The sequence below is a fragment of the Anser brachyrhynchus genome, assembly GCF_964034855.1.
Source record: "Anser brachyrhynchus genome assembly, chromosome: 4".
Taxonomy (NCBI): Eukaryota; Metazoa; Chordata; class Aves; order Anseriformes; family Anatidae; genus Anser; species Anser brachyrhynchus.
Window position 1 is genome coordinate 26,613,102 of NC_137698.1, and position 25,529 is coordinate 26,638,630.

A 25,529-nucleotide genomic window follows, 5' to 3' on the forward strand; every position below is an offset into this window, starting at 1 on the left:
AAAGATACTTCTATGGTGGGGGAAAAGAAGAGGGCAGGACAATCCAACGTAACAGAAAAAGTGGACAGTGCAAACATTAAACATGGGGGACTAAAACTTCTGTTACCGAAATTGAACGGTACTTGCTTTTAAATCTGCTGCAAACTCTGAATGTTATGTAGTTTAGACAGTTACTGAAATGTTGATCTATAAAACGGCATTCCAGGAAAAAGCTTATGCCCATGTTGCTTACAAATACTTAAGTGAACGTATACATTGGAGATTATCACTCAGAGCTCCAAACAGGATTGTTAAACCTTATGTAACAGCAGCAAATTGGAAGGCCAAATGTATGCCAGAGGAGTGAAGGATAAGAAGAAGTTTGCAGTTAAAAACACAAAAACAAAACTACAGGGGGTCTGAAAGTACTGGAAATCTGTCCTTGAGTACTTTGCCTTTGATGACATTTTTTAAGTTTTGCTAGATTTTCTTCCTTTTCTTTCAAAAGCCTTCTGATCCCCTGAGTTGGTGAAATTTGAGAAAAATAGTTTACTTCCAGGCTTTTTGTCTTTTAGTCAGAAGTCTCACACTAGTGAAAAAAAAAACATTTTTTAAACTTTTCTTTTCACTAAAAGTATTCTATTACCCAATACCTCTTGCTCGCATCTGTTTGTGATCTCTCAGCTTTTTAATGTAATACTTTACTACACAGGCACACAAGGACCTCTAGAAGCCTCTTGCTCAGCCTTCTTGTAAAGAGAGATCATTTATCATGATCTCTAATACGACACTTCTTGTGTAGCACTGCTTCTGTATGCAAAAACAAGCCTGTACCTTGTAGAAAGTTTTTTTTTTTATTATTTTTAACTGTGATAATAATCTGTGAGATAAAAAGAATAAATAATAAAAACCATAAGACTAAAACTAAGCTCTGCTCCTGGAGAACAAGGAGGTGTGCAGACATTGCTTCAAACCTTAAAACTTTTTATACTATATATTTGTTTTTTAAAACTGAGCCAATAAATCAGTGGTAGGGTTGTTGTTGTTGTTGTTGTTTTCAGTACTGTAGGTATAATCCTTTGCTCTGCTTAGTAAGAAAAATAAATTTTCATCATCTCATGAGAATACTTGAGCTTTATAAAGCGATTATTCATTATTATTTTCCCAGGTTGAAAGATTTACATACAAAGCCACTTTCAGTTAATATTTGCCTTTACATATATGCTTTAACTAATGTAATATAGTAGACTACATTAAAAACAACAATAACAACAAAATACCCAAACTACAGGAATTCAGTGCTCTGCAGTCTGACTGTATAGAAAATATAAATTATGTATCCAGACATGATGCCGTATATGTCCTCTTATAACTAACATGCTGGCATCTCCAGCAGAATTGCAGCAATCAGCCTGTGAGTGTTCAGGTGTCCTTACCCTGGGCTGTGGTTCAGATGCCCACACATGAAGCCAGTGACACTTGAGGTGTGAGGGATATGCTGCCTGTTTTCTCACTGCTCTCTGCAGGGCTGTGGGTCCCCCATAACTGCAGCATCTTACATTCCAGCCCCATGCAGATGTTTCTGGAGCTGGTAATACTGGCTCCCTACACATTCTGCATGGAAATTATGGGCATGTGCTCTGTAGAGAGCATGCAGCACTGCAAGGAAACACAATCTGTTCTCCATTTGCTGGATGGCTGCCCTGCATACGCAGTACACCTAACACTATCAGGATATAGCATGCCTTTGCATAAGTTCAGGCTTTGCATATGTAGTCTAACTTACATGCACAGATAGTTCATCTGATGATTTTTGATATAATCCATCTTATGGAACATGGCTTTACTAGACACGGCCATAATATCTAGCATTTCCAGCTAAGCCATAGCCTGGCGATGCCATAAAGTCTATTAACGCTACCAGACATACCAAATATTTCAAGAACTTTAGGACAACATTTCTAGGTGGGGAAAAAAAAAAAAGAGAGAGAGAACATCCACGAGAATTGCATAACGCAGCCCAGATACCAGGGTTCAGAGAAATCTGATGGGAAGCCATATTATTTAGGTATTTTTCTTAGTACCCAAAAGAACTAGAAAAATACAGCTGCTGTTTTACACCTTCTCCTTAAAGCACATCTCTTCTGTGATTCTTCCTTCACTATGAAGGGAAGAAATAGATTCTTCACTATGGAGAAATTAAGCTTCACCTCACTGAAATAGTGACATTTGTGCTTAAGGCTCCAATCAAATACCAAATGCTACTCTGCACTACAGATTAGAAAGCCCCTGCAAGATGAAGGCTGCAGATATTTACTAAAGGTCAAGAAGCAGAAAGAGTTGGTTGTGTCTTTTTTTTATTTTTTTTTTCTCTCCCAGCAGAGAACATCTTGCCTCTAAGATGTGTTTGATTCAGTCTCTCACGCAGCCCTACACCTTCCCAAAAAGTTCTGGCTTTGTTACATTGTATTGTTTATGAAGTGGATAAACGGAAGGTACAGAAATTACATAAATACGTAGTTGAACGTTGTTACCCCTACCTGTCCTAACTGCATAAAACTGGAGCCAGTGTTCCTGTCTTTCATTTAAAATATGCCACGTCTAACAAAGTTCTAAAGTTATGCTCTTCTTCCTTTAACAAAAGCTAAGGCCAATAAATATTTATATATACCGGGCTTTTTTTCTTTTAAACAACCTACTGCAGACCAATATCATTTTGTAACTGAATCATGGAGTGTAAATATTTAACAAGTATTTCAAATGAATTAAGCAGTTTGGGAACATATTGGTTCTATTTTCTACGAAAAAGAGGTCCAATTTAAATGTAATTTTTTTTTCCTATGTATAACTTTCACGTGTTTTCAACTTCTCTACTAATATTTCAAAAATAACAATGCTCTTTATTTTTCAAGTGATATGTTTTCTTTCCCTTACCCTTTTGTTTGGATACCAAAAATACTACTAGTAAAACAGTATTTAGTTATGTTACATAGTGAAACCAAATCATAAATTACACAGTTGTAGAATTTTATAAAATATGCATTTTCATTAAATTCTGGCTTTGCTTAGCTTTTTGTTTAAACCGTAAGTGTATAATAAGCTTTCGCAATCAAGTGGACTGAAAATTTTTGATTATTGTATTACAAACTAGTGTTTGACTACTTTTTCTCTAACACTTCAGAGCATATATTGAGAGAATTCTATGAGTTAGGTATCATGATTAAAAATTGTTCAACTACTTCAAGCCTATGGTGCAAAAATATCCTACGAAAAATTCTACCTTGTCAAGGTTATATATCTGATAAAATAAAACCGGAGAGCTTCTTGTCCTTTTAAAATAATATTATTTTTCTATCAACACTTTTAATATTTTTAAGTCTAGTCTGAAATGAATAAAACTATCATTTCTTCAGTACTAACAACATGTTTGTATGAATACTTATATCAGGAAAACATTACATTTAAAATTTAGTACAGTTATTATTAGTTTTTTATTTATTAGTTATTTAGTTATTAGTTATTAGTTATTTATTAGTTATTTATTATTATTATTTATATATTATTTATATATATTATATAATATATAATACATAATATTATATATAATTATTATAATTATTATAATATAATATATTATATATTATATATACTATTTATATATTATTATTATTTATTATTATTATTTATTTATTAGTTATTATTTAGTACAATTACTATTATAACAAGCCTTTAAATTTGCAAAAACATTGCGTTTCGTTGTATGATTCAAATTACACTAGTACAGTGAAAAAGGTAATCATGTACTTAGAAGTAATAGGAAATACACCTTTCTGAAGAAGGGTTTTATCTTCCACATTTGAAAGTCTTTTTCAGTTTTCTGACTAAGGAAGCATATATATACACTAGTTAAGAGATGCCATAATCAACTTTTGAACAGACACTGTAATAATTCAGGCCCAAGATTAGGTCAGATAAAGCTGCGTTTTTACAGGCCATTTATCAGTTCCCCTGATTTATTATAAAGTAACCTTGAAGAGTGTAAGTACATGATTTTCACATGGTGGATGTGCACAAAACACATTAGGTCGTTTGTCTAAGCGTATATTTGGAATGCAAGAATTGCCCACAGAGGAGGAATGAACTTCCTTTGCAAGGATAGCACATTGCAAGCCTGTAGCAGAAAAAGTACTCATAGATTTGGCTGTATTACAATATAAACTCTTATATATATCCCAAATACCATTGCCACAGAGGTGTAGAAAAGCTAGGAAAATGGCATCTTCATACTACTTCCTCTAGTAGGGAGTTGCATCCTATTTTCTCTGACTTCATTTGAAATCACATTTTTCATGTACACATCCTTGAAAAGGTCTGAGGATTTGAGCAGGTGGAAAGAGGAAACTCAGATGAAAAACCCAGAGACCAGAAAAAGGGCAGGAATTTCTCCATAACCTAGGAGGGTCTAAGAATTTACATTTGGGATGAAGATTTAATTTAATGCAGGCATAACTCTGCTCTGGCAGATCTGTGTCATACATTTCTTTAATTCTTTATGTGGAACCTTAAGCATGCTTTGGTTTAAAAAACAGTAACACGGTGCTATTTTAAATTACTCTCAGAAGGATAACAGGCTGTTCAGTTAAAACTTTATGTTAAGGAACTGGCTATTTTCCAATGTTTCTTGTTGTACAATATCCAAACTTACCTATAGAGGTACAGCCAAAATGGCCCCTTTATGGGTTATTATTCAAGCTGATGTGCTCAATACTACTAACAAAGATGGAATGTTAAGCCTAAAAAAAATGCCCACATTCTGTGGTTTTCTCAACTGATTAATTTCTCTTTATTTCTGAATGGATCATCTCCCCCAAGAAATCAAAAATCACCACCCCCCAACTGTTTTATGAATTAAGAAATGGGGAATATTTGCATCAGTAGCAATTAAGACTAACCTTGATTACATATTATTATTCCTGGAACAGATACTGCTGACTGGCATCCTTATAGGATACTGGGAAGATGGCATGACTTCATTATGGAGAAAAATCTGTAAAATGAAATTCCTTACTATTGCTTTCTAACAGCTGTACACTTATCAGGACAGGTGGGCAACAATCTTGCCAAAATCTAATTTGTGCTTTCACTAAGGAAATGAAAAATTTTCATTACTTCTAGCATTAGTCCGAAGATACAACTCTCACAATGCCAAACAGATGACTAAGCAGACACCATTTATCTTAATTAAAGTTCATTTTAATCAAGGTACTGTCTGTGAGGTATAATGCTACTTAAAACTAAAATTCTTAGCATAGCTGCATGGTTCCCAGAGGGAACATCCATCAAGAATGAATATATAGCTGCAGCTTAGTTCTGTTAAAAAGGTAAAGAAACAAAACAAAACACATCAACAATTAATGAGAGCAAACAGACCTAGTCTGTTATCTGTTGCTGAAATCATGCAAAGACCAACTTCAATACATTGCAAAGGCATTTTTGTCCTCGGTAATATGCATCCTGCATATTTTCTTCAAAAGCGTATGCCTTTCCTAACTATGTATTGTTAATTAAGTAGAATTATTGATGAAGATTTTAGTAAAACTAGCATTTCTTAAAAGTATCTTTTTATTTCTTCTACATTCCTGTAGACCCATTCTCTAAAGTAAAATCCTCCTGTTCCTTCAAATAAACAGGCACCAAGGTCATTCTGGAAGACACCATATTTCATTTTGTTTTAGAAAGCACTCTCTTTCATTGGCTCCATTTTGAATCCATAAATGACCCATCTCTAACTTCAAAAGTTATGAATCGTATATCAAGAAAAGGCATTTTTGATCATTAGTTGATCCTTTTTCAGAAGGATGAAAAACTACACCTTGGTTTATTCAAGAAAAGTTTCAGAACATCAGCTGCATATTAAGGTTGGAACAGGCAAGGGAAAATATTATTTTTAATTCTAACTATGAAATTATATTTTTGCCTTTATTCCAGAAACCAACGCATACTATGGTTCAGCTGTATGTGTATACGCCCTGTCCAATGAACTGGATAACTCAGCCCATGGAAAGAGCCATTCCTGACTGCATGAGAAATCATTAAATACATTCAATTCAGTTCAAGGATGCAATGACTGAAGTGTGTATATAACAAACTCCAGAGCACTATTCTTTTAAGTAGCTTATCTCTCTAAATTGGGAAAAAATAAGAAGGGATGTCAGAGAAGCCTTTGTTTTTATGAACAGCAGCAGTTGGTTATTCACAAATAAGGATTTCAGCAAAAAGCCTGACTGAATCCCAGAGTTAATAATAAAATAAGCTGGTAAGGAAACTATAGCAAGACAACTTTTACAAGGGCTAAAATTCTAAAATAAAAAGAAAATAAGATAGTCAGCTCAACACTATCTACAAGCAGTGGATGTCAATAGAAAGATGATAATCCAAAAGTAGCTGCACTTCCAACAGAACATTTGGATGCTTTTAATGGTTTTTAAATTTCCCATTAGTTAAAAACTGGGACAAACGACAAAACCATTACAAAAATGTGAGCACCATCCCACTGTCCACTAAGCTGAAGGTACAAAACTTAAAGCGATTAAAAAAAAAATGTGGGCATTACTGTCCATAAATAAATAAATGGAAGGCAACTTTCCTGCATATGGGGAAGACTAACAAGAAATGCTAATGGAAGCTCTGTGATTATGGTCTAGAATAAAGAAAAAAATAACAGTAATGCAGAAAAACAGATTACTGGTGCATGTACAGTCACCCTGAACAGGACACTTAGAATTTGGCCCGAAAAGGAACTTCCTTCCCGAAATGAAACTCTGTGCCTAAGCAAGGCTTAGGTTCTGGTACCACAACTGTTAGTGAAAATATAAAATGCTGAAATGAAAGCAAGCCTACAGCTGAAAGGGATAGACTGTTCCAAGGTGGATCAAAATGAACCTGTGCAGGTACACCTGCGGGAGTAACAAGTTCAAGCTTGTTCCAAACATAGGCCTGCGTAGCCTTCTTCCAATAACAGAGTGAAGAGCTCTCTGTTCTCCCTGTGATTTGCACTGCACTCCTGGCCTTGGGGCTACAATGGGAAGCAAAGTCTAATCAAACGTCAGCCCTAAGCTAGCCTGTTTTCCTTCCAAAAGTGTCTCTTTGAATGATGCACGTCTGGAATTACACTTAAAGTTCTTAGTATTTACTCAGATTTAGCCCCTGATTTCCAGAAAGCAGCTAAGAGAGACAAGAGAAGGCTGTCACAGATCACAGTAATGATCACTTCAGCAATTACAAGAAGTAGCAGTCATTATTATTTCCCATTACTTCCAGCAGAGAGACACTGCTGTAGATATAAAGCCAGCTCAGCATTAATTTGAGAGCAGCAAAGGATTGTTTCTAAACCTGTCATATTCACTGTTTTATTGTTGTTGTTGTTTTTTTCTTTCATTTGGACTTCACAGACAAAGTAGTGAAATTAGTGCCTCCCATTGAATTGGCTGCAGTTTTAAAGCTTTAGAAAGAAAAGAGAGCAACCACTGCCAATCAAGGACCAGAAGAGAGATACCAAAAAGTGTTCATTTTATAGGACTAGAAAAATTAATACAGGGATTATATTTCCAGGGCTTTTATTTCAAGCAGAAAAGAGGAAGACTCAGAGGACAGTACAAATCAGGATAAATATCTATGTTGCATTGACCTGTGAGCATAGCTCTTTTTTGGGGAGGAATTAAATAGTGAGTGTGGGAGAGTTTTCTCGTTTTTTGTTTTGCATTGATTTTGTTTGTTTTAATTTATACAAAAGTCCTCAAAACTGAGGGAAATTGCTTTGCTACTAACTACAATCAAATTAGTCAAATGAAAGGGTCGAAATGCATCATATTTAATTACTGATGTAAAAAGCAAACCCCAATTCACGGAATTATATATTGTAACATGAAAGCCATGTCAGTGAATCAATAACAATATATCAGGGCAAAATTCTCAGAAAGTCTTCTGAATTAACGTGCCTAGGATGAAACTACATTGACACTTTTCTGCCCTTCATTATATATTTAAATAAATCACTATTTTTTTGCATGCTTAGTTTATATTAAAAGACATATAACCACTTTTCCCCCCAATGAATTCTTAATGATTATTGTGCCAAATGAAAATATTCATTTGGAATTTAACTAAATGTAGTAATGTAAAATTACCTATCTTCTCTAAATTAAAAATAATAATAATAATAATTCATTACTTGAAGACAGCCAAGTAGTTTAATTTTATCGCTCTAGACGTGATAAAATGAGCGTGTAAAAGTAATTCAGTAATCCTGAGAGTTAAGGAAGTTGCTTGAACCTTGATTTTTCATGGGAAAGACATCTTTGGTGTTCATTTACACAACGTGAGTTTAATTTTTACAGCAGGTAAGAGCTGCTATTGCTATGGGAAATTGTAAATAAAAGAGTTTACAATTTATGTCGTCTGTAATTCTTCTGAGGCCCCCATAAATATTGATGTAGAGCCAAATCTCAGCTTTTTCAGCATTGGAGATGTTACAGACTAAGCAGAAGTACAGTAAGTTCATCAACTTTTTCAACAGAGGAGATGAAAGATTGTTCTTCTATCTTACTTTCTGTGCAGAGAAGAATGAATCATCCCTATTATTCAATCTGACTCTTTCTGTGCAGTATTGCTGAACTTTTATATGGAGTTGCCTGTCTGTTGCCTAGACAGGGGCTCAGGAAGAACTTAAAGATCTAGAAGCTAAGCATTTTTTTCATGTTTAATAAAGGGATTGCTATGCAATAATAGCCAATAGCAATATGAATCATTACATCTAAAAATAAATTGTAGCAGACTTACTCAGCAGGTCCTCACCTCCTTTAGATCAACTTTACCCTGCAGTGAAATTTGCACCCACTAAATTACTGGCCAGTCCTTCATCCTTAGTAGCGAGACCTGAGGTGATAATCTTGGACTAATGAATGGAATTTCCCTCTTGTTCCCAGGCGCTCTGTGGTGTTCTGCTAACATAAAGCAGTTCTCAGGCAACAGCTCCTAAGTTTCATTTTACATGATAGAGTAAATGGCAAAAATCACCCTATCAGCCTCAGTGGCTGGAAGTAAAATAGAATTGCTGGATTAAGAGAGTAGTGGAAAGATGCTGGAGTCAGCAATTCCTAGCATCTGTTTTTTGCAATTAATCTCTTTGTTGAATAGAGTACAAAATGGTCTGACACCTTCAATATATGTCCACATGCCTCCATATGCAGATACTCAAACACGCAAACACTCCAAAATCCCAATAGGATTTTCTGTCTCAGAAGCCAGAAGTGAAAATCTGGTTTTCTCAATACTAAAATGTTAGTGCCATCATCAGTACATGTAAAGCTCAACTAACCTTATTATCCCGTATTAAAATGGAGCAATCAGGTTTGCATGGCAGCTTCTCTGCTGAATAAAACTGCAGCACATGCTTTTATTTCCTTCTCAAATTTCCATTAATGGGTGAGAACACTCTCAATCTCCACCTCCCTCAATATTTTTCCCCATTCTTCCAGAAGCACAAGTGAGCCATACAGAGCAGTAAATTCTAAACTTGTCTTCATTCCCCACCTTTCAACAAATGCATTAATCCTTGCCCCCACTTTCTCTGTATCAAAAGCAATGTTGGAAGTGTTCACAATGCTTAACACAAAGGCTTTAATTAGACATCCTCTCTAAGTGCTAAAATCAATTTTTTATTGTATAGAAAAGATAACATACCATCCAGTGATCAAAATTTAAAAATAACTGTGCTTAGATCTTCACCCAAGCATCAGTTCAAGCAGTACAAAAGTGCTGTAGGGAAGCATTGGTTGGACCTCACAGGCACTTTTCTGGAAAAAAAAAAAAGGAAATACTTGGTGATATACAGTTGGCTTGAAGCAGTCAGTCTCAAGGGCTAAAAATCATGACTCTGCTCCTACAAAATCAAACAGGTAAACATTGAAAAAAAAAAAGATAAAACTGAAATTAACACTTGGATCTTTCCACATCCAGTTTTTGAAAGCTCTATTTGTGTTACAGTTTAGCCTAGTTTTGAAGATTAAAAACAAAACAAAACAATACCTTTAGTGTTGCTTCATATTTTTAAACTTTTACCTGTGACATGTCAAGGCTAAGTTTTCATTTAACAGAGATTTGAATGCTGATTTTTGCACAGCATCTTTCCAGCACCTGGAATACAGCATTTTTTAACAAATATTGCTGAAAGTGGATCTATGCTGATTTTCAAAACTTTATGTAGAAAGTGCTTCAAAACTTGTTGGAGTCATGACTGCAATACCACAATGCCCTGGCTGTAACATGGCAATTGCCGACTGAGGCAGTTACAGGGTATAGGTCTAAGTTAAAATACCAGGAAACATAAAATAGCATCCAGGCATCTATGACTGAACTCCAGCCACACAACAGCATTTTTTTTTTTTTTTTTTTTTTTACCAGACAGCAATTTGGGCACTGCAGTGGGGTTTCTTAAGAACTTCCACTTCCATTAGTGTTTTCCACAACTTAAAAATTAATACTCAAACACCAAAAGGCAGCAATGCTTCTAATAAAAAAAAAAAAAAAAATGAATTGAGCTTATATAGAAGAAAAACCAAAGACAATGCATCGGGAAACAAATCTGAGATACAACTGTGCAAAACCAGAAATCAAATTATCAAATTTAAAAATTATATATAAAAATGCTCTACCTTGAAAATACAGAGGAAAATGAACATGAATCTGTTTTTATAATAGACCTTAGAAAGATTTAATTGAAGTGATAGATAGACATTATTGTGAATCACAAAGCATTAACAAAGAAGCAGTAAAACATAAGCATATGATAAGAAAAGCAATTAAAGCAAAACTTTTGAGAAAGATTATTCAGTGTTATGAAAGGGCATGATAATATTTTTAAGCTTCTCCCCTTCCCACCACCACACACATTTCAGGAACCTTCTTTAATGTCTTCTTTCAAAATGAACAGTGACCTATTTAATCTTTATTATTAAAATGTATCTAAAACAACTTCTGTGTTTAAAGTTGCATATTTTAATATACACAGTAGATGGCATATCCAAGAATTGGAAGGAAGGAAGGAGGGAAGGAAGGAGGGAGAAAAGGAGGGAGGGAAAAAGAATATGGAAAGTCTGGTTAGAAACCTTTGATCCCTTGAAAGCTCACATTAGTGAATTATTATATTTTGCATTTTTGTCTATTCATTTCAGTGAATGCTGTTTTTCCTCTGGGAAGAACATGAGGATGGGCTTAGCTTCTTTTCCTGCTGTTTCTTGGCTCTGGCCCTGCCAGACAGCAGCAAGTAGCTCCCAGTGGAGGACCAGTGCAAAGATCCAGGGCTGAATGTCTGACTACCAAACTTCACAGATCAAAAGCCCTCAACAAATCTGGCCTGAAAACTGTGAAATGTGGATAGAAGAGGAAATTAGAAGAAAAGAGAGAAGAAAATGGAGAACTGCACGTTGGGTACAGCACAATTACACTTCTGGCCACCAGTTTCTATGTCTTAAAAAATGGTTAACAATATTTTCCAAACATAAAGCCTCAGGTTTTTGAGTTCTTTGTACTTCAAGAATTTTCTTTTTGTAAACACCATTAGATTAATTTCCACAGACAGGGAAACAAAGTCAGACGTGCAGAATGAGCTTAACCGGGAAAAACAGTGAGAACAAGGTTTACAGCTGCTAACCTCCCATTATATTTGTGGTCAAACCTGCTCGAAACCTGAATCGCTATTTAGAACACTACATTTTGGCAGGGAAATCTTACTTTAAAGCATGTGACACCATCTAAAAATAAAATAAAATAAAATAAAATAAAATAGGAAAATCATATTTAATTCAGTCTGATCACAGTTTACTAATTATCTGTGTTTTCTTGCATGGCTTAGATTCATGTGTGCCCTGTGAAATGCTTGCAACACTGTCTTGTTCAAATACGTGTATAATGGGAGCCTTTCTCAGCCATTTACAATGAATGGCTTAACGAGCATTTCAAAGCATGGAACAGTATTTTTAGTTCTTGCAAGTTATAATTGTGTAGACCAGAAAGAAACTCTATTATAATCAAAGATATCACTAGACTATGAAATCAAACAGCCAACAGGTAGGTACAAAATAATCCATTTGTTGCAGATATTGATCCACTCTGTACCAGTCAGCTGTACTCTAACATTACTGCTTTTTCAACAGAAGGCCCAGACTGGCAGATGGAGCTGCTGGACACTTTCCACTTTTGGAGGTGGAAAAGGAGAGCAAAAGTGCCATGTCAATCCACATCACATGTAGCAGATACAGCAAAGTGAACAAACGTCATTTATTCCCCTGTGGCCAGGGGAAACTAGGGCTGCAGGGAGCCCTAATCAGTCTTGTATCAACCAATGCCCCTGCTGAGTATGTCGTAAACTGGATGAACAATAAAATACAGCCCATCATGCTCTATCCACAATTTTCAAATCTAATTAGCTTACTTTGTTTTGTCTTCTAGGAAAGTGCGTATTTTAGATTAATATGTACATAGCTGATGCAAATTTGATAACTTAACCAGCTGAAAATTAAAAATCTAATGGTCTCCAGCAATAACTATCACTCACCTAGTAAAAATATAAATTGAAGAAAATTTCCTGCAATATGTATATTCTGTGAAAACAAAAAGCTTTATATATATTGATTTCCTTTCTTTCCTCCATACATGTAACACAGATTGCAAAGCTATTTTTATGCTAGTATATTTAGTGTTCTCAGGACCATTCTCAGGCAGTGAAGGTATCCTGGCATTAAGTGTTTTTCTTCTGTAAAGTCTCTTGATGCTTTAAGAGAAGGTGATTACATCCAAATTGCTTTTTGGAAGCAGCCCCTGACCACCTGAATGGCACCTGATAACTGTTTGAGAGCCTGTGGGTCACAACTGAAGCAAAGCTGTTCCAACAATTTATCAACAAGACAATCAAGCTCCAGTGCCCAGAACATTTCAATGTTTAATTTCCCCTTGTTTATGTAAGTCTCAATTCTAAACAGCCTGGCTCAGGTCCATATTCTCATACAAAGATCCCTTTAATTCCCAAGACATTATGTTTGACAGTTAAACAAATACTTTAAGAAATAACTTAAATAAATAAACTTGATGATGTTAGAAATGTCACAAATCCATTTTAAATAAAAATCAATATACAAAGATAAATCCTTCATGTTGTCCTTTCCTTTCCTTGAATTACATCAGACTGACAGTCCATAAATAAGTTTCTTTAACCGAAAACCTTCCATTGTAGGTGTCATCCTACAGATGGTATTATGCTGTACAATGTTCTTCACACAGCATTACAGGACAAATGGCTGCCATGGTACAAGAGGCAAGAGCAGTCTTTCATGTTTCATAGCACTTCTTCAGAGTGACAAACTACTGTACAACATCTATACTGCCAGGGGCGTGTATAGAAAATACGTAATTATTGAACACAGTAATAATATGCAAGGACAATGAGTTTTTAATTACACTGTTAATGTAGCCAAAGTAGCGGTCTTTGCAAACACAAATTCTTAAAAAAAGCTAGAAGGTTTAAGACATTACCTCCACTATAGAAGCTTATCGATAAATAGTCACTCCTGTTGTACTAAAATGGCAAAATAATTTCAAGACCAAATGCTATATTAACAGGTATGCTTGTAAATGTTATAATTCAGCAGAGAAAGCTGACAAAACGGATAGTAATCTTTATTATTATTTTCTTTTTTTTTTTTCTATAGATGTTTCATATACTAGCTTTAGATAGTTGGAGGATCAAAGAGAGCTAAAAACTGCTCAGTACTTCAACTAAACCTTTTTAATGACTGAGAAACTGACTTCCAATTGAATAAAAAAAAGGAAGATGAAGAGTTTAGGGTTTGCAATTAGAAAAATCCCACAGTGATTAGAAAAACAAACTAAAAATATTAATGGTTTACTAATGCATATAAGAATAAAGTTTTGTGGATTTCAGAAAGACTCTATTTCAAGCCATCTTAATGTAAAATAAATACAAAGAAAAAGATTCATTTTCAAACAAAGGAAAACCATTTATATATTGAAGGAACTGACATTTCAGTAATTTCAAATTTTTCAGTAAGAAAACCTGATTTGTCAAAAATTGCTACACTATAACTTTTTTAATTATCAACATTGTTAATGTATCAGATGTTATGTATCAACGGAGTAGTAAAATATATATTTTAGGCATATATGAAGATTTGAAGAAAATCATTTGTCTTCAGACATAATCTAACAAATTGTATGAAAAGATGAAATAAGTGATTTCATCCATGACTGCATAGAATCACAGAATTACAGAATCACAGAATTGTAGGGGTTGGAAGGGACCTCAAGAGATCATCGGGTCCAACCCCCCTACCAAAGCAGGTTCCCTAGAGCAGGTAAATAAATAGGAATAAAATATGCGATAAAAGTGCACAGTTCTTATAAATATGCAACTTAAATCTCCTGTAAGTACTAGCACTATGTTTGAGGTTAGTGTATTAACTCAAAAGAAAATATTGTGCATGGATATAGCTTCTGAACTCTGCTTTCATTTGACTCAAAGACGAAAAAATAAATTTTAATACTTTTGAAAAAAATGGAACTGTGCATTCACCTTACATCAACAACTTTAGACTTGTGCTTACCATACTCTTATTGTTTCTTTCTATCGATGTGACCAGGGAAGCTACAATGGTTTCAGAAACAGTCCTACAGAAAACTTCTGAAATTGTATGCCCACAGTACTTTTCCAATTTAACAAAAAATGTACTCTTATGATTAAATGCTTAATCAAACGTGTGAGACAGTTTCTAGCAATTTGCAAACATGATGCCATACTATTAACATTTTATGAGAGACATCTGTATTCCATGAGATTTGGAGATGTATCTGCTTTCCTTACTGACAACTAGCTGCAACTACAGCTAGCAACGCAAAGACTCTATTCTACCTATCATATCAACAACAGAATTGTCAGCCAAGTTGTGAGTGCAGAATCTTTTATCACCAGTAATGATGACAGATACAACTGTGATGCTGCATTAGCCTTAGATCCTTGCTGAACTGGAAGAGATAAGTTAAGGGTAAGTGAGGAAAAAAAAAATCTGAAAAAAAAAAGATCTGATCTATGAGAAAAAATTGTAACAGCCTTACTCAGTTTTCCCTACATACTACTGAAATAGGAATTCTTCATAGAGGGAAACCATAAAATGATGCAAAATATGCTACCTCAAGTTGACACATAATTCCAGACAAGTCCAAACCTGACATAAAAGTTGGTAAAATTAATTTAGAATTTCCATTTACTAAGTTAGACATCTTACATGTGATTTCTGTTGCAAATTAATTCTGCAGTTTTTACACACACTAACAAAGTAGAGCAAAAAGTGTAAGTTAATGCAAATCCTTCAGACTTCATTATATTTCCAGCAATCGTTCTTGCTGTGAAGACACCAGCTCAGATTTTCTTCTCACGTCAAGCTGTATAGCTACCCGAACCCTGAATATACTGCATCTACTGAACGCAATCTGACATGGTGCCACTGATTTTCACAGGGTTGTATCAATGCCACCTCCACAGTTTAACTGGGGATTTGCAGAAGATGGAGTTCTGCAACGTAAGTTCTGACATCAAACCAGCTGAAAGATAGTAAGATGAGAGGGAGTAGCACCCAGGAACATCTTAAAAATCTTAACAAGAGTTTGAGGCCACAGTAGCAGTTATAGAAACTGAACGTGATGAACATAACCATACTCCCGAAACAGTACAGTCAAGAGAATCCCAAATTACTGTTACCCATCTGTGCCCTTGAAATGCAATTACACAGAGGCATCTTGTTCTTAGCAGGAGGGATTATGAACTAAGGTTCAGAAATGCATTAATGTGCCCGCATTACTTTTATTACTTACCATGACTTCAAGACTGCCTCAGAACCAAGCATAGCCCAAGTTAATAACACTTGTTCCATGTGTTCTAGTTTGTACTATCTACCCACTACAAATGTATGAATCACTTCTAGAAACATTCCAGAAGCCTTACATAATTATATATATATTTTTAACATTTTTGGGGGGATCAGCAGAGGGACTCCTCTGTTTGTTCTGACCCATAACTTTGCTTTGAGTCACAGTGCAAGCAAGAAACTATTCTTGTTCTTTTGGTAAGGGTTTGCTTTTTGACCATAAAAATATGGTCCACCTCTGCAGTAATAAATTGATCATAATCACTGTCTAGCTATCCAGTGTAATGTGGCTTGACCTTTCCCCCATCTTTCAGGATGTGATTAATCTTTTTCTTTCATTTTGTACTTCATGGAGCCTATTTCACAAAGACAAGAATGACTGTTGTCTTTGTTATTGGATGGCTTCTTTCCCACATATAGAAAGACTCAGAGAAAAGGTTTCTCTGTTTCCATAAACGTATCACCACTCAATCACCACCACCACCCCAAAACAGACCAAACCAAAACAAAAAACACCCTTTGAGAAATCCTCTCAGATATAGAAAACCATATAAAAAAGTATATCAAGAAAATCAGTAGTATGTATGAGATACGTATTTACCAGAGAACAAACCTTCTTCATGCACTGTAAGTCTTTTTGTCTTCTTAGGATCATCTATTTTAGTATCAAAGAATTGTGTAAGGCCTTTCTCATCTGTACTTGTTCTGCAAAGCACAGAGACGAGCATGAATCTGACAATGAAATAAGCATTTCAAAATATGCCTTGTTAGATGCATGCAGTGAAGGAAGCATAACCACTTAGAAGTATTGCAACCATGTGGCTAAATAATAACAATCACTCCTGCAGCAGCTATGAGACAATTAGAATCTGCTTTTCTTTCACGGCAGAATAGGACTGTATTGATTTGTCCATCTTTAAGTCAAAAAGCTGTTTCCCAGTGAGCTTCTCTCTTTCTTTCTTCAGAGTTCAGTGTGGGCCTCAGAAGTGTTCTTGATGAAAAGCTGTATCAAGTCTGATAGGCTAATATTTCAGCTTGGAAAAAACAAACAAACAAACAAAAAAACACCACTTCCTTTTTCCTCTCTGAGATGTACCCAAAACATTTGCATAGTTGCATTTAAAATGTTCCTGCCAGTTACAGAGGCAAGACCTAAGATATTCTTCTGAAGAATACAGTAATTATGTACATTCACAGTAATCAGCAAAAACATGTGTTTAACTGAGCTTCACTGACAGATGGATGTGCTACCATGCGAGAAGACAGAAGTTTCAAGAAATTTGCAGTCTGTCATGACTCCACAAATGCTTGAGCTTACAACCTAATGCTTACTACTTATGTTTGCAGCTTCAACCAAAGGATGTTACAGAGGCTAGAAGTATATAGTGGTTCAAAAAGCAATTGACAGACAGACAAAATACAGTTTCTTCAAAAGAAAGTAACTACCTTTGGCTCAATAACAGTTGAGCTACAAATCACTGGGTGTCGGGAGAGTGATGTAGGGCAGTATCATTATGCACTTGTTCTGCTCTTGCACATTTCCCTTGGTATCTGCTATTAGCCAAAGGATATGGACTAGATAATGATTTGTCTGACTTGGTACTGTTGATCTTATGTTCTTATTTTCTCAAGTCTGCTTCCTGAAAGCTGAGCCATAAGCCATGTCCTGAGAGATTATGTATGATATTTTTGAAAAGCAGCTATTCCATAAAGCCTAGTTTGGAAGCCAGAAAATCCACATACATTTCCTTGTTTTCAGAATGTAAAGCCTTAGAAGGCTCTTCTCAGCATGTCTTCGTCATGGAACATTTTTTTTATTGCCATACATATTAATACTGTTTCATATGATAATGTTTCATATGACTGGAAATGCTTTATATGCCCAGGCCATAGATATGGCTATGGCTTCAGCGTGAGTCCCCAGCATTGGTTATAACTACAGAAAAGGAAATAATTCCTTAGTCTACTTTACATATATGATTCTGAAAGGAGGAGCCTAAGAATTTAAATAACAGTATCTTAAACAGGATTGCAAAGCTGCGCATTTGACAGGTAAAGGTAGATGCTTGAAGCTACAGAGAACAATATGATCAACTTTAAAGAGAAACTAGATTATACTGAAGGACTGGGGTGCACAGACTTGGCAGAAAACCATTGGCTTTGTTTTCAGCAAAGGTGTGCTTCATATACTGAAATCTGAGATAGACAGAAGAAGGAAAAAACTGGACCAAACCCTGAACCAAATATAAAAGACTACAAATCTGACAGTAGAAGCAGTATAGTAAAACACTATAGTAAGTATTCTTTTACAGTCAATAAAGACAAACTCCTGGAGATTATTGGATATTGGTAGTGTGGCAAAGGCAGTCAGGAAAATATATTAAACAAAAAAAAAAATAGAGAAAAAGAAGCATTTTCCCACATATGTAGAAGTCTTCAGCGACATTTGATGGAACCAAGAACTCATCTCTAGAGGGTTCAAGAAAAAAGAAAACAAACAGAGGCAGACAAGCAAGTGTTCACTTCCTGTTCTAACACTAAATCTTTCTTTCACAGTTTTCCACCTCCTCCTTTTGTTACCTGTTTTTGGAGGACAATGCTTTTCCCCATATTCTCTCCCCATGCAAAGCTGCTTAACCACATTTCACTGACATTGAGGAAGTTCAGTGGGGAAGAAAATGACATTTTCTGTCAATTTCTGAATACTGCAAAAAGGTAAAAAAACATTAGTGAAACTAAGGAAGGAAATGCTACACAGAGTGGAAGTATCTTCTAGAAAAATAAAACTGAGTATCATATTTATTAATAAAATATCTCTTGGAGGAGGCAAAAAACACACTAGGATCCTGAAAGTTTTCCGGACGTGTTTTACTTAAGTATTAAAAGAAGACCCATATGAGCTCAGTTAGTTCTCTGACTCACTGACACACACACAACATTCCAGTATTTCCTGCACTAATGGATCACGGATTCTGTTTGTTGACAGTTGACATTTTAAATACACTTTCTTCTAAAGTGCTTCTGTTTTATAAAGGGGGAAAGGCAAACTTGTTGATGTGATTTTGAAATAACAGAGAAGTATATAGACTGGCTGTGTATGGTTGCTCTAGACCGCAGCGTGGGGTGGTGTGACAGCCAGTTGGAACATTACATATTTTATACAAACACAAATGAATTTGAGTATGGATTTTCAAAAGGAACCAGTGGCATGAAACCAAGCATTTACACCTAAACCATACTATAACATCATGCCACAAAGGGTGGTATGCATTGAAACTTCAGTGAGAAGCAGGAATGATTTTGAGGCAGAACACAAAAGGAGTGAACACGAAGAATGCTGATCTCTACAATTTGATCTATTACACACTAGAAGCGCATTCAACACATTAGCATGAAAGAGGATACACTGCTCATTTGTTTCAGTAACTTTAGCATTAAGCTATAATAATAATGTTCCTAAGACAGTAGAACGGAATAGAGATTGGGGTGCAAGACATTTATACAGGATGAAATTATCCAAACAAAATTCAACTAGACCACAGATGCTATTATTCCTCTTTTGAAAGTGATATAGATTATTCAGTGCCTTTAAATTATCAGGGTCTAAGCACATCGGTTCATTTCTTGCTCACAGTGAAACATAATATACTAAAATAACAATATTATCACTTCAGATGTCAAATTTCCTCAATTTCCTCTGGATGCTTCTCATCCAAGAGCCAACTATGGCCAGTGTGAATGAATGGCAGCTTTCGGTGAAATACTATTTCTGGAGGACTATTTCTGAAGGCACTAAGCAACTTTCTCTTTTTAATCTATATTTTATTTTGATACAGGAAGCAAAAACAAAGATTACATACTTAAAGAAATAGAAAGACAACCTTCAGATATACTGAGTCAGAAGGTCTCTAACAAAACCTAGTGGAATTCATTTGTGTTTTCAATTTCACCAGAATGCAATGTAAACAACCATGGGAATGACATAGCCAACTTTTAAATTAAATCCTACAATGAATAATTTATATTTTCAAACAAGGATTAGAAGTCCCATTCAATTGCAGAGTTTCAAGGATGGCTTTAATAATTTACATGCTTTCCAAAGGTGAATAAAATACCCTCCTGAACAACTATCAAAACAATCAAAATATTTTCTTTGGAAAAACAAAACAAAACAAAACAATAACACAACAAACAACATCATGATTGACAAAGGAAGGGACCACTTGTGTAAAGTTGAATGTGTGTGCTCTGGGAGCTAGTCAGAAGAACTCTACTTTTCAACATAGATGTTTCCATGTCCAATTTCTACCATGTACCAAAAGAAAGAAGGAAAAATAAAACATTATCAACAGCAAAATCTGCATATATCATTTTCGTCCTGAAATTCTACTTAAAAAAAAAAAAAAGAAAAAAAAAAAAAAAAAGATGTAGGAGGCCATTCTCTCCCAGCAACTGGAGAAGAATTCCAGGCTAAACATTCTCACTATTATCATGGCTATCTCTGACCTTGCAGGAAGAAGTCAAATACACATGATAAACACTCTGCAAAGCACTGCCACCTGGCTACAGGGAATGCACACTGGCCTTAGGTGACCTATTTAAAGTATGGCTGCCACACTGGTGTTTTTGCAGATAAACTAGCTCCCTTTGCCATAATTCACAGTCTCCGTTCTTTGCAGTCCTAATAAATATTCTTCCAATATCTTTATCTTGAACATGTGTGTCCTCTGAAAGAGGACGATGACTATTGTGCTTGATATAGACTCCTCTGTTCTGGAAAACTCAGTGCAACCCGACTGCAAGTGATCTATATCTTAAATGCTCCAGCAGCATTAAGGTAAAATTTAATGCATGACAAATGTCCTGTACTGCATCATAGTTCATAAATTAATTACACAAGCTGCATTGATTTTCCTTTCCTTGTGAAGAAATAGTACAGACTTGCTTCCTTCAAACACAGAACAGCACAGTCATTAGGCCATTTAAAAAGGCATATTCTGGATCAAATAACAGCTTGCAATTTTGGTAACTGGTATGACAGTTTTAAAAACAGTCAACATTCTTAATCAATCTCTGCTCACTGTGGTACTGATATTAGTTAGATTTACTATGTCATCTGAAGTAATATATGAAAGAAAAATATTTTCCAACTAGACAATTCATCATCTATCTACTGCAACAGAATAAAAACAAAATTGCAAAGGAAAAGAATAATCTGATGGTAAAAGCTCAAACAGACCCCAAACCAAAATCTCAGTCAAAAGGAGACCGCTGGTGAAAATGTTGAGACCAGTGAGTAGTCATCTCCAGCTTGACTATAAACAGACGAGAAGGATGAAATATAATTTTACAGAGACAAAAATGAAACGTGGTGAAGTTATTGCCCAGGACAGCACCAGTAAATGAACACAGATCATAGAATCGTAGAATGGCTTGGGTTGGAAGGGACCTCAAAGATCATGCAACTCCAACCCCCCTGCCACAGGCAGGGATGCCATCCACTAGATCAGGTTGCTCAGGGCCTCAGATAACCTGGTCTTGAACACCTCCAGGGATGGGGCATCCACAACCCCAGCAACCTGTTTCAGCACCTCACTGCCCACTGAGTGAAGAATTTACTCCTAATCTCTAATCTAAATCTCCCCTTTTAGTTTAAAACCCTTCCCTCTTGTCCTGTCATTATCTGACTGAGCAACGAGTTGCTTTCCATCTAGCCTGGGTCTTCAGAAAGACCATCCACCCTGGCCTAAGTAACCCTGTTAAAAATTGGGAATGATTTCAACCCTGTGGAATTTTCAGGCATTAACATGATGCTTTCCAGAGAAGTAGCTATCATAAAGCTGTCTGCATCATTGTCACTGCTAGGGGAATTCAGTTTCTGAATGCAGTGCTCAAGTGAAAAGTGGGGGTTCCATACAATAGTGTGATGAAATACCATGATCAGCAAAAGAGATATACCCATGTCTTTTAAAGACCATGCTTGATCTTTCTGGAGTTCAAAACTATCAGTATACCTACTGATTATTTACTTGGGAGAGTTTGCCATTTTACACTGGGAGTGGGAGGGGAAGGAGAGGAAGAATTTGAAACCTATTTTATTATTGCTAGTGGACATATACAACATCAGTTTCATGGAAGAATTAAGGCCAAAAACTTCCTATTTTTTTTCACTGTCTTTCAATTTGGCCAGAATGTTTTCAGATGAGAGAGTCCTTGCTAAAATTAGCTGCCAAATTCCCACTGAACTAAGCGTTTCCAGAATGCTGTAGACACCTGCATCTCAATAGTCTTGGAACTCAGTACTGCTGTACAGAGGCACTTTACTCCCACTGATTTTTATCAAACTGTAACAAACCTTACAACAATCAAAGAGCCATAACCTCACATATATAGTTTGTAGCCTCAGCCTTAAAACAATGGATCAGCATTGTAAGCAATGATGAAAATGTTCAAGAAAGTAAATCAGTAAAACAAGAATCCTGTGGAGACTATATGCACAGAGTGACACAGGCAAAAAGGAAAGCATCTTCTCATTAAGAATGTATTTAATAAAATTTTTAATTATTATTTTAATAGCCTCTCCCTCTTCCTTGACTTCACTTTATCCAGTCTCACTGATGTTTCTATTAAAAGTCGCCATGAAAAGCCATCCTTTCCATTGGTGTGAAAACGACAGATGAGGGTGGTCAGAGCGAGGACTGGCAGACTGCTTAGTACTCCTTCATGATCCTCTGCTGTGTGGGCAGAGCATAGTACCAGCACCAGCTCTCCTACGTGTAGTAAAATTTCATCCTGTAAAAATGTGACTGCTGTTTTGAACATGGCAAAGCTCAAAATCATCTACCTGGCCTTTTTTTTTTTTTTTTTTCCTCCTGAAAAGCTTAATTAAAAAATGTCCTACTAGATTACAATTATTTTGAGCAGTCAATCTACTGTCTGGGTTGTTTCCAGCTTAATATATATATCATCCGCTTAAGTAAAAATCTCTCATTTGTCAAATTAATGTATTGCTGCTTCAAGTTATAAGACTTTTCATGATTATTTTAATAGAATATCATCAGTCACCCTTTTCAAAACTATATTAATATACACAGGCTGTTAAAAGAAAATGAAGGGGAAAACTTACCCCTACAAAGATCAGCCAGCCAGAGAAAGTTATATAGGAAACGTAGAACATGAAATACCATTCCAAGAATATTCTGACAAGGGGTTCTCTGCGTTTTCCCTCCACTTTGAGCTATGGCCATGCACAGACAAGGCTGGAGTGGTGGGACAAGCCATACGTTCTCTCAGGTTAACAGGCTGGTTGATCTGTGGCAAAAACCCTGCAAAGCAGATTCACCATCTTTTTCAAATGGTTACATTAAAAAGAGAATTTCAAAGTTATGTTTGTGTACGTAATGTAATAATATGAATATGTACTGACATTTCTATTTCTAAGTTCTGAGCCAATCAGAGAAAAGACAGACAATGGGATCCATTTGTCAGATATTTTATCTACTGGATACATGTGAGAACGTGCAGAAGCGAGAAAGACAAATTACAAACAATAAATCATATAAAACTAAAAATGAATCATTTTGAAGTAACTGCGACATCATCCAAGCTGTTGAAGATGATCACATATAAATCGTTATGCCCACAAGGACAGGGAAGGCATTTGTTCTGGGACTGTACCAAGTACCCAGCACATGTCCCTGAGAATTTGTGACAGAGCAGAAAGAGCACTCACCACTTGCCTGTTTGTGAAGAACTGTCAAAAAAAAAGGAAGCAAATGGTAATCCAGGGAAATGGACTTGTTAGTTTCAAGTTTACCATGGAAGAGAAAACTCCAGTGACCTACCACTGCCAAAACTGTCCATTTCCTTTCTTGTCGGCTTTCTGATGCCTTAATTTTGACAGGAGATTAATCAACATCAGGCTAAATACTGCCATCAGATGTGTGGATGTATAAGGTAACAGGACATGAAGTTACAGAGGAGGACAGAGAGGAAGACAGTTAGAGAGGTTAATGCTTTGTAATACCAGAGCACACTGACAGCTGTAACTGCATGCCAAAGCGTACTACCGCAGGCATCCTTACTAGAGCACAGTTAGTTTTTCTTCACATATGATAAAGCTGCGACACTGCTAGCCAGCAATAGATGAACACAGCATCAGCCTAGAGCTGGATGTCTGATACAGTCTTTACTTACTCATGGTAGCCTGCAGTCAGAGGAGGGGAAAGAACTTCAGCAGGTATAAAAGGTTTTTTCCCGTCAAAGTGCACATACTTTGCTGTTGAATGATTTCTGCCTACAAATGTCATTTTCTGAAGCCTATCTCAACTTTTCCTGAAAATTATGGATGTAAGCAATTTTGCCACAAATTAAGGCATTCTCCATCTTCAGTTTCTGCCAAAAAACAAGAAAGAACTGGAATAAGAATTAAAGACAAGCACCTTAAGCACTCCAGAGGGAATTTCTGTCTATCTTGCATGTAACAGGCGTTAAAATCAACTTGAAGAGCAGGAGCAATCAACATATCTGCTTATGCTAGAGTTTCTGTTTCACTCTTGTTTTTCAAGTGCCTTAATTTTTAAACGCAAATGATTATGGTGAAGTGCCGGAATGCTGGAAGGCAACATTTGGAAATACAAAGCAACTTGGTGTGCCTTGGTGTGCTTGAGAGCTTCCAAATTTGCATGGGAAAAATACAGACAGTAATATAGAAGAAATAATATATATATATCACAAACATATAAATAAAGTTTCTGAATTGGGATTTTTTTCCTTAACTGCTATTTTGAGGACCATAATGTCATTCAGATTTTTCCATTAAACATTTAAGAAACACATTTGTTTCCAGACTTTGTTAAAGGCCAGATTCCCCAAACCCTGTACTGTTGCTGATTTCAATTATTCATCATTATAATAAAAATGCAAGATGATTTAGTAAAGATGATAGAATCGGGCCCTTGTGGTTTAGTGGTAAGTGCAATTTTTTTTCTGAGTCTAATTTACATGAGATCAATTTGCAAACAAATATATTCCACATATCATCAAGTATTCAGCAGTCAAATGCACATGATGATCCCACTTCAGAGCTACCATCGTTACAAGCTGCAGCTGCTCTGCTCTGCTCAAGAATAGTTTGGCAACATCCTAAAAAATGGAAAATTCCTGCTTGATTATCTTTCCTACTACAATGAAAACAGTTAGTGAAGACACACTAGGCTATCATGAAAAGAAAAAAGCAGAACCGGTTCTCCTTTGCAATGCATGTTAGAAGACAGAAACAGGAAATGAAAGAAAGAAAAAAAAAGACTGCTGAAGAACTACTACTGCTTCATTCTCATTAAGATACGTGACCAACAGGTACACAGTCCTTTTTCACTACACTGATAGAGACAGATCCTCGTGTTCCACAGAAGGAACTGGGGTAATTCATAAATGCTGATGAAATGGCCATCATTTTAGTTCTTTGTACTCACTAGTTTTATAGTGAGAATTCAATAATGTAGATGAAAGAGGACTTTCAAAGTGCTTGCCAGCCAGTACATTTTAAAGGATATTATG

At 35.7% G+C, this 25,529-nt stretch overlaps 1 protein-coding gene across 7 annotated transcripts in view; it reads right to left on the reverse strand.

Annotated features, from left to right (window-relative positions):
- Positions 1–25,529, reverse strand: part of LOC308194362 (uncharacterized protein) — a 230,823-nt gene that overhangs the window by 85,309 nt on the left and 119,985 nt on the right. For 2 of the 7 annotated variants that reach the window (XM_080590232.1, XM_080590231.1), the window contains exons 10-11: positions 24,168–24,365; positions 23,098–23,296 (exon numbers count right to left, since the gene is read on the reverse strand). The exons of 3 other annotated variants lie outside the window; for them this stretch is intronic. In XM_080590232.1, coding sequence (XP_080446358.1) covers positions 23,098–23,218 — 121 coding nt within the window. In that variant the 5' untranslated portion in view covers positions 23,219–23,296; positions 24,168–24,365. Of the gene's footprint in view, positions 1–5,011; positions 5,027–9,720; positions 9,834–16,572; positions 16,677–18,551; positions 18,677–23,097; positions 23,297–24,167; positions 24,366–25,529 lie in introns of those variants that run through there. 2 more of the 7 variants (XR_013950465.1, XR_013950466.1) reach the window with 2 other exon arrangements.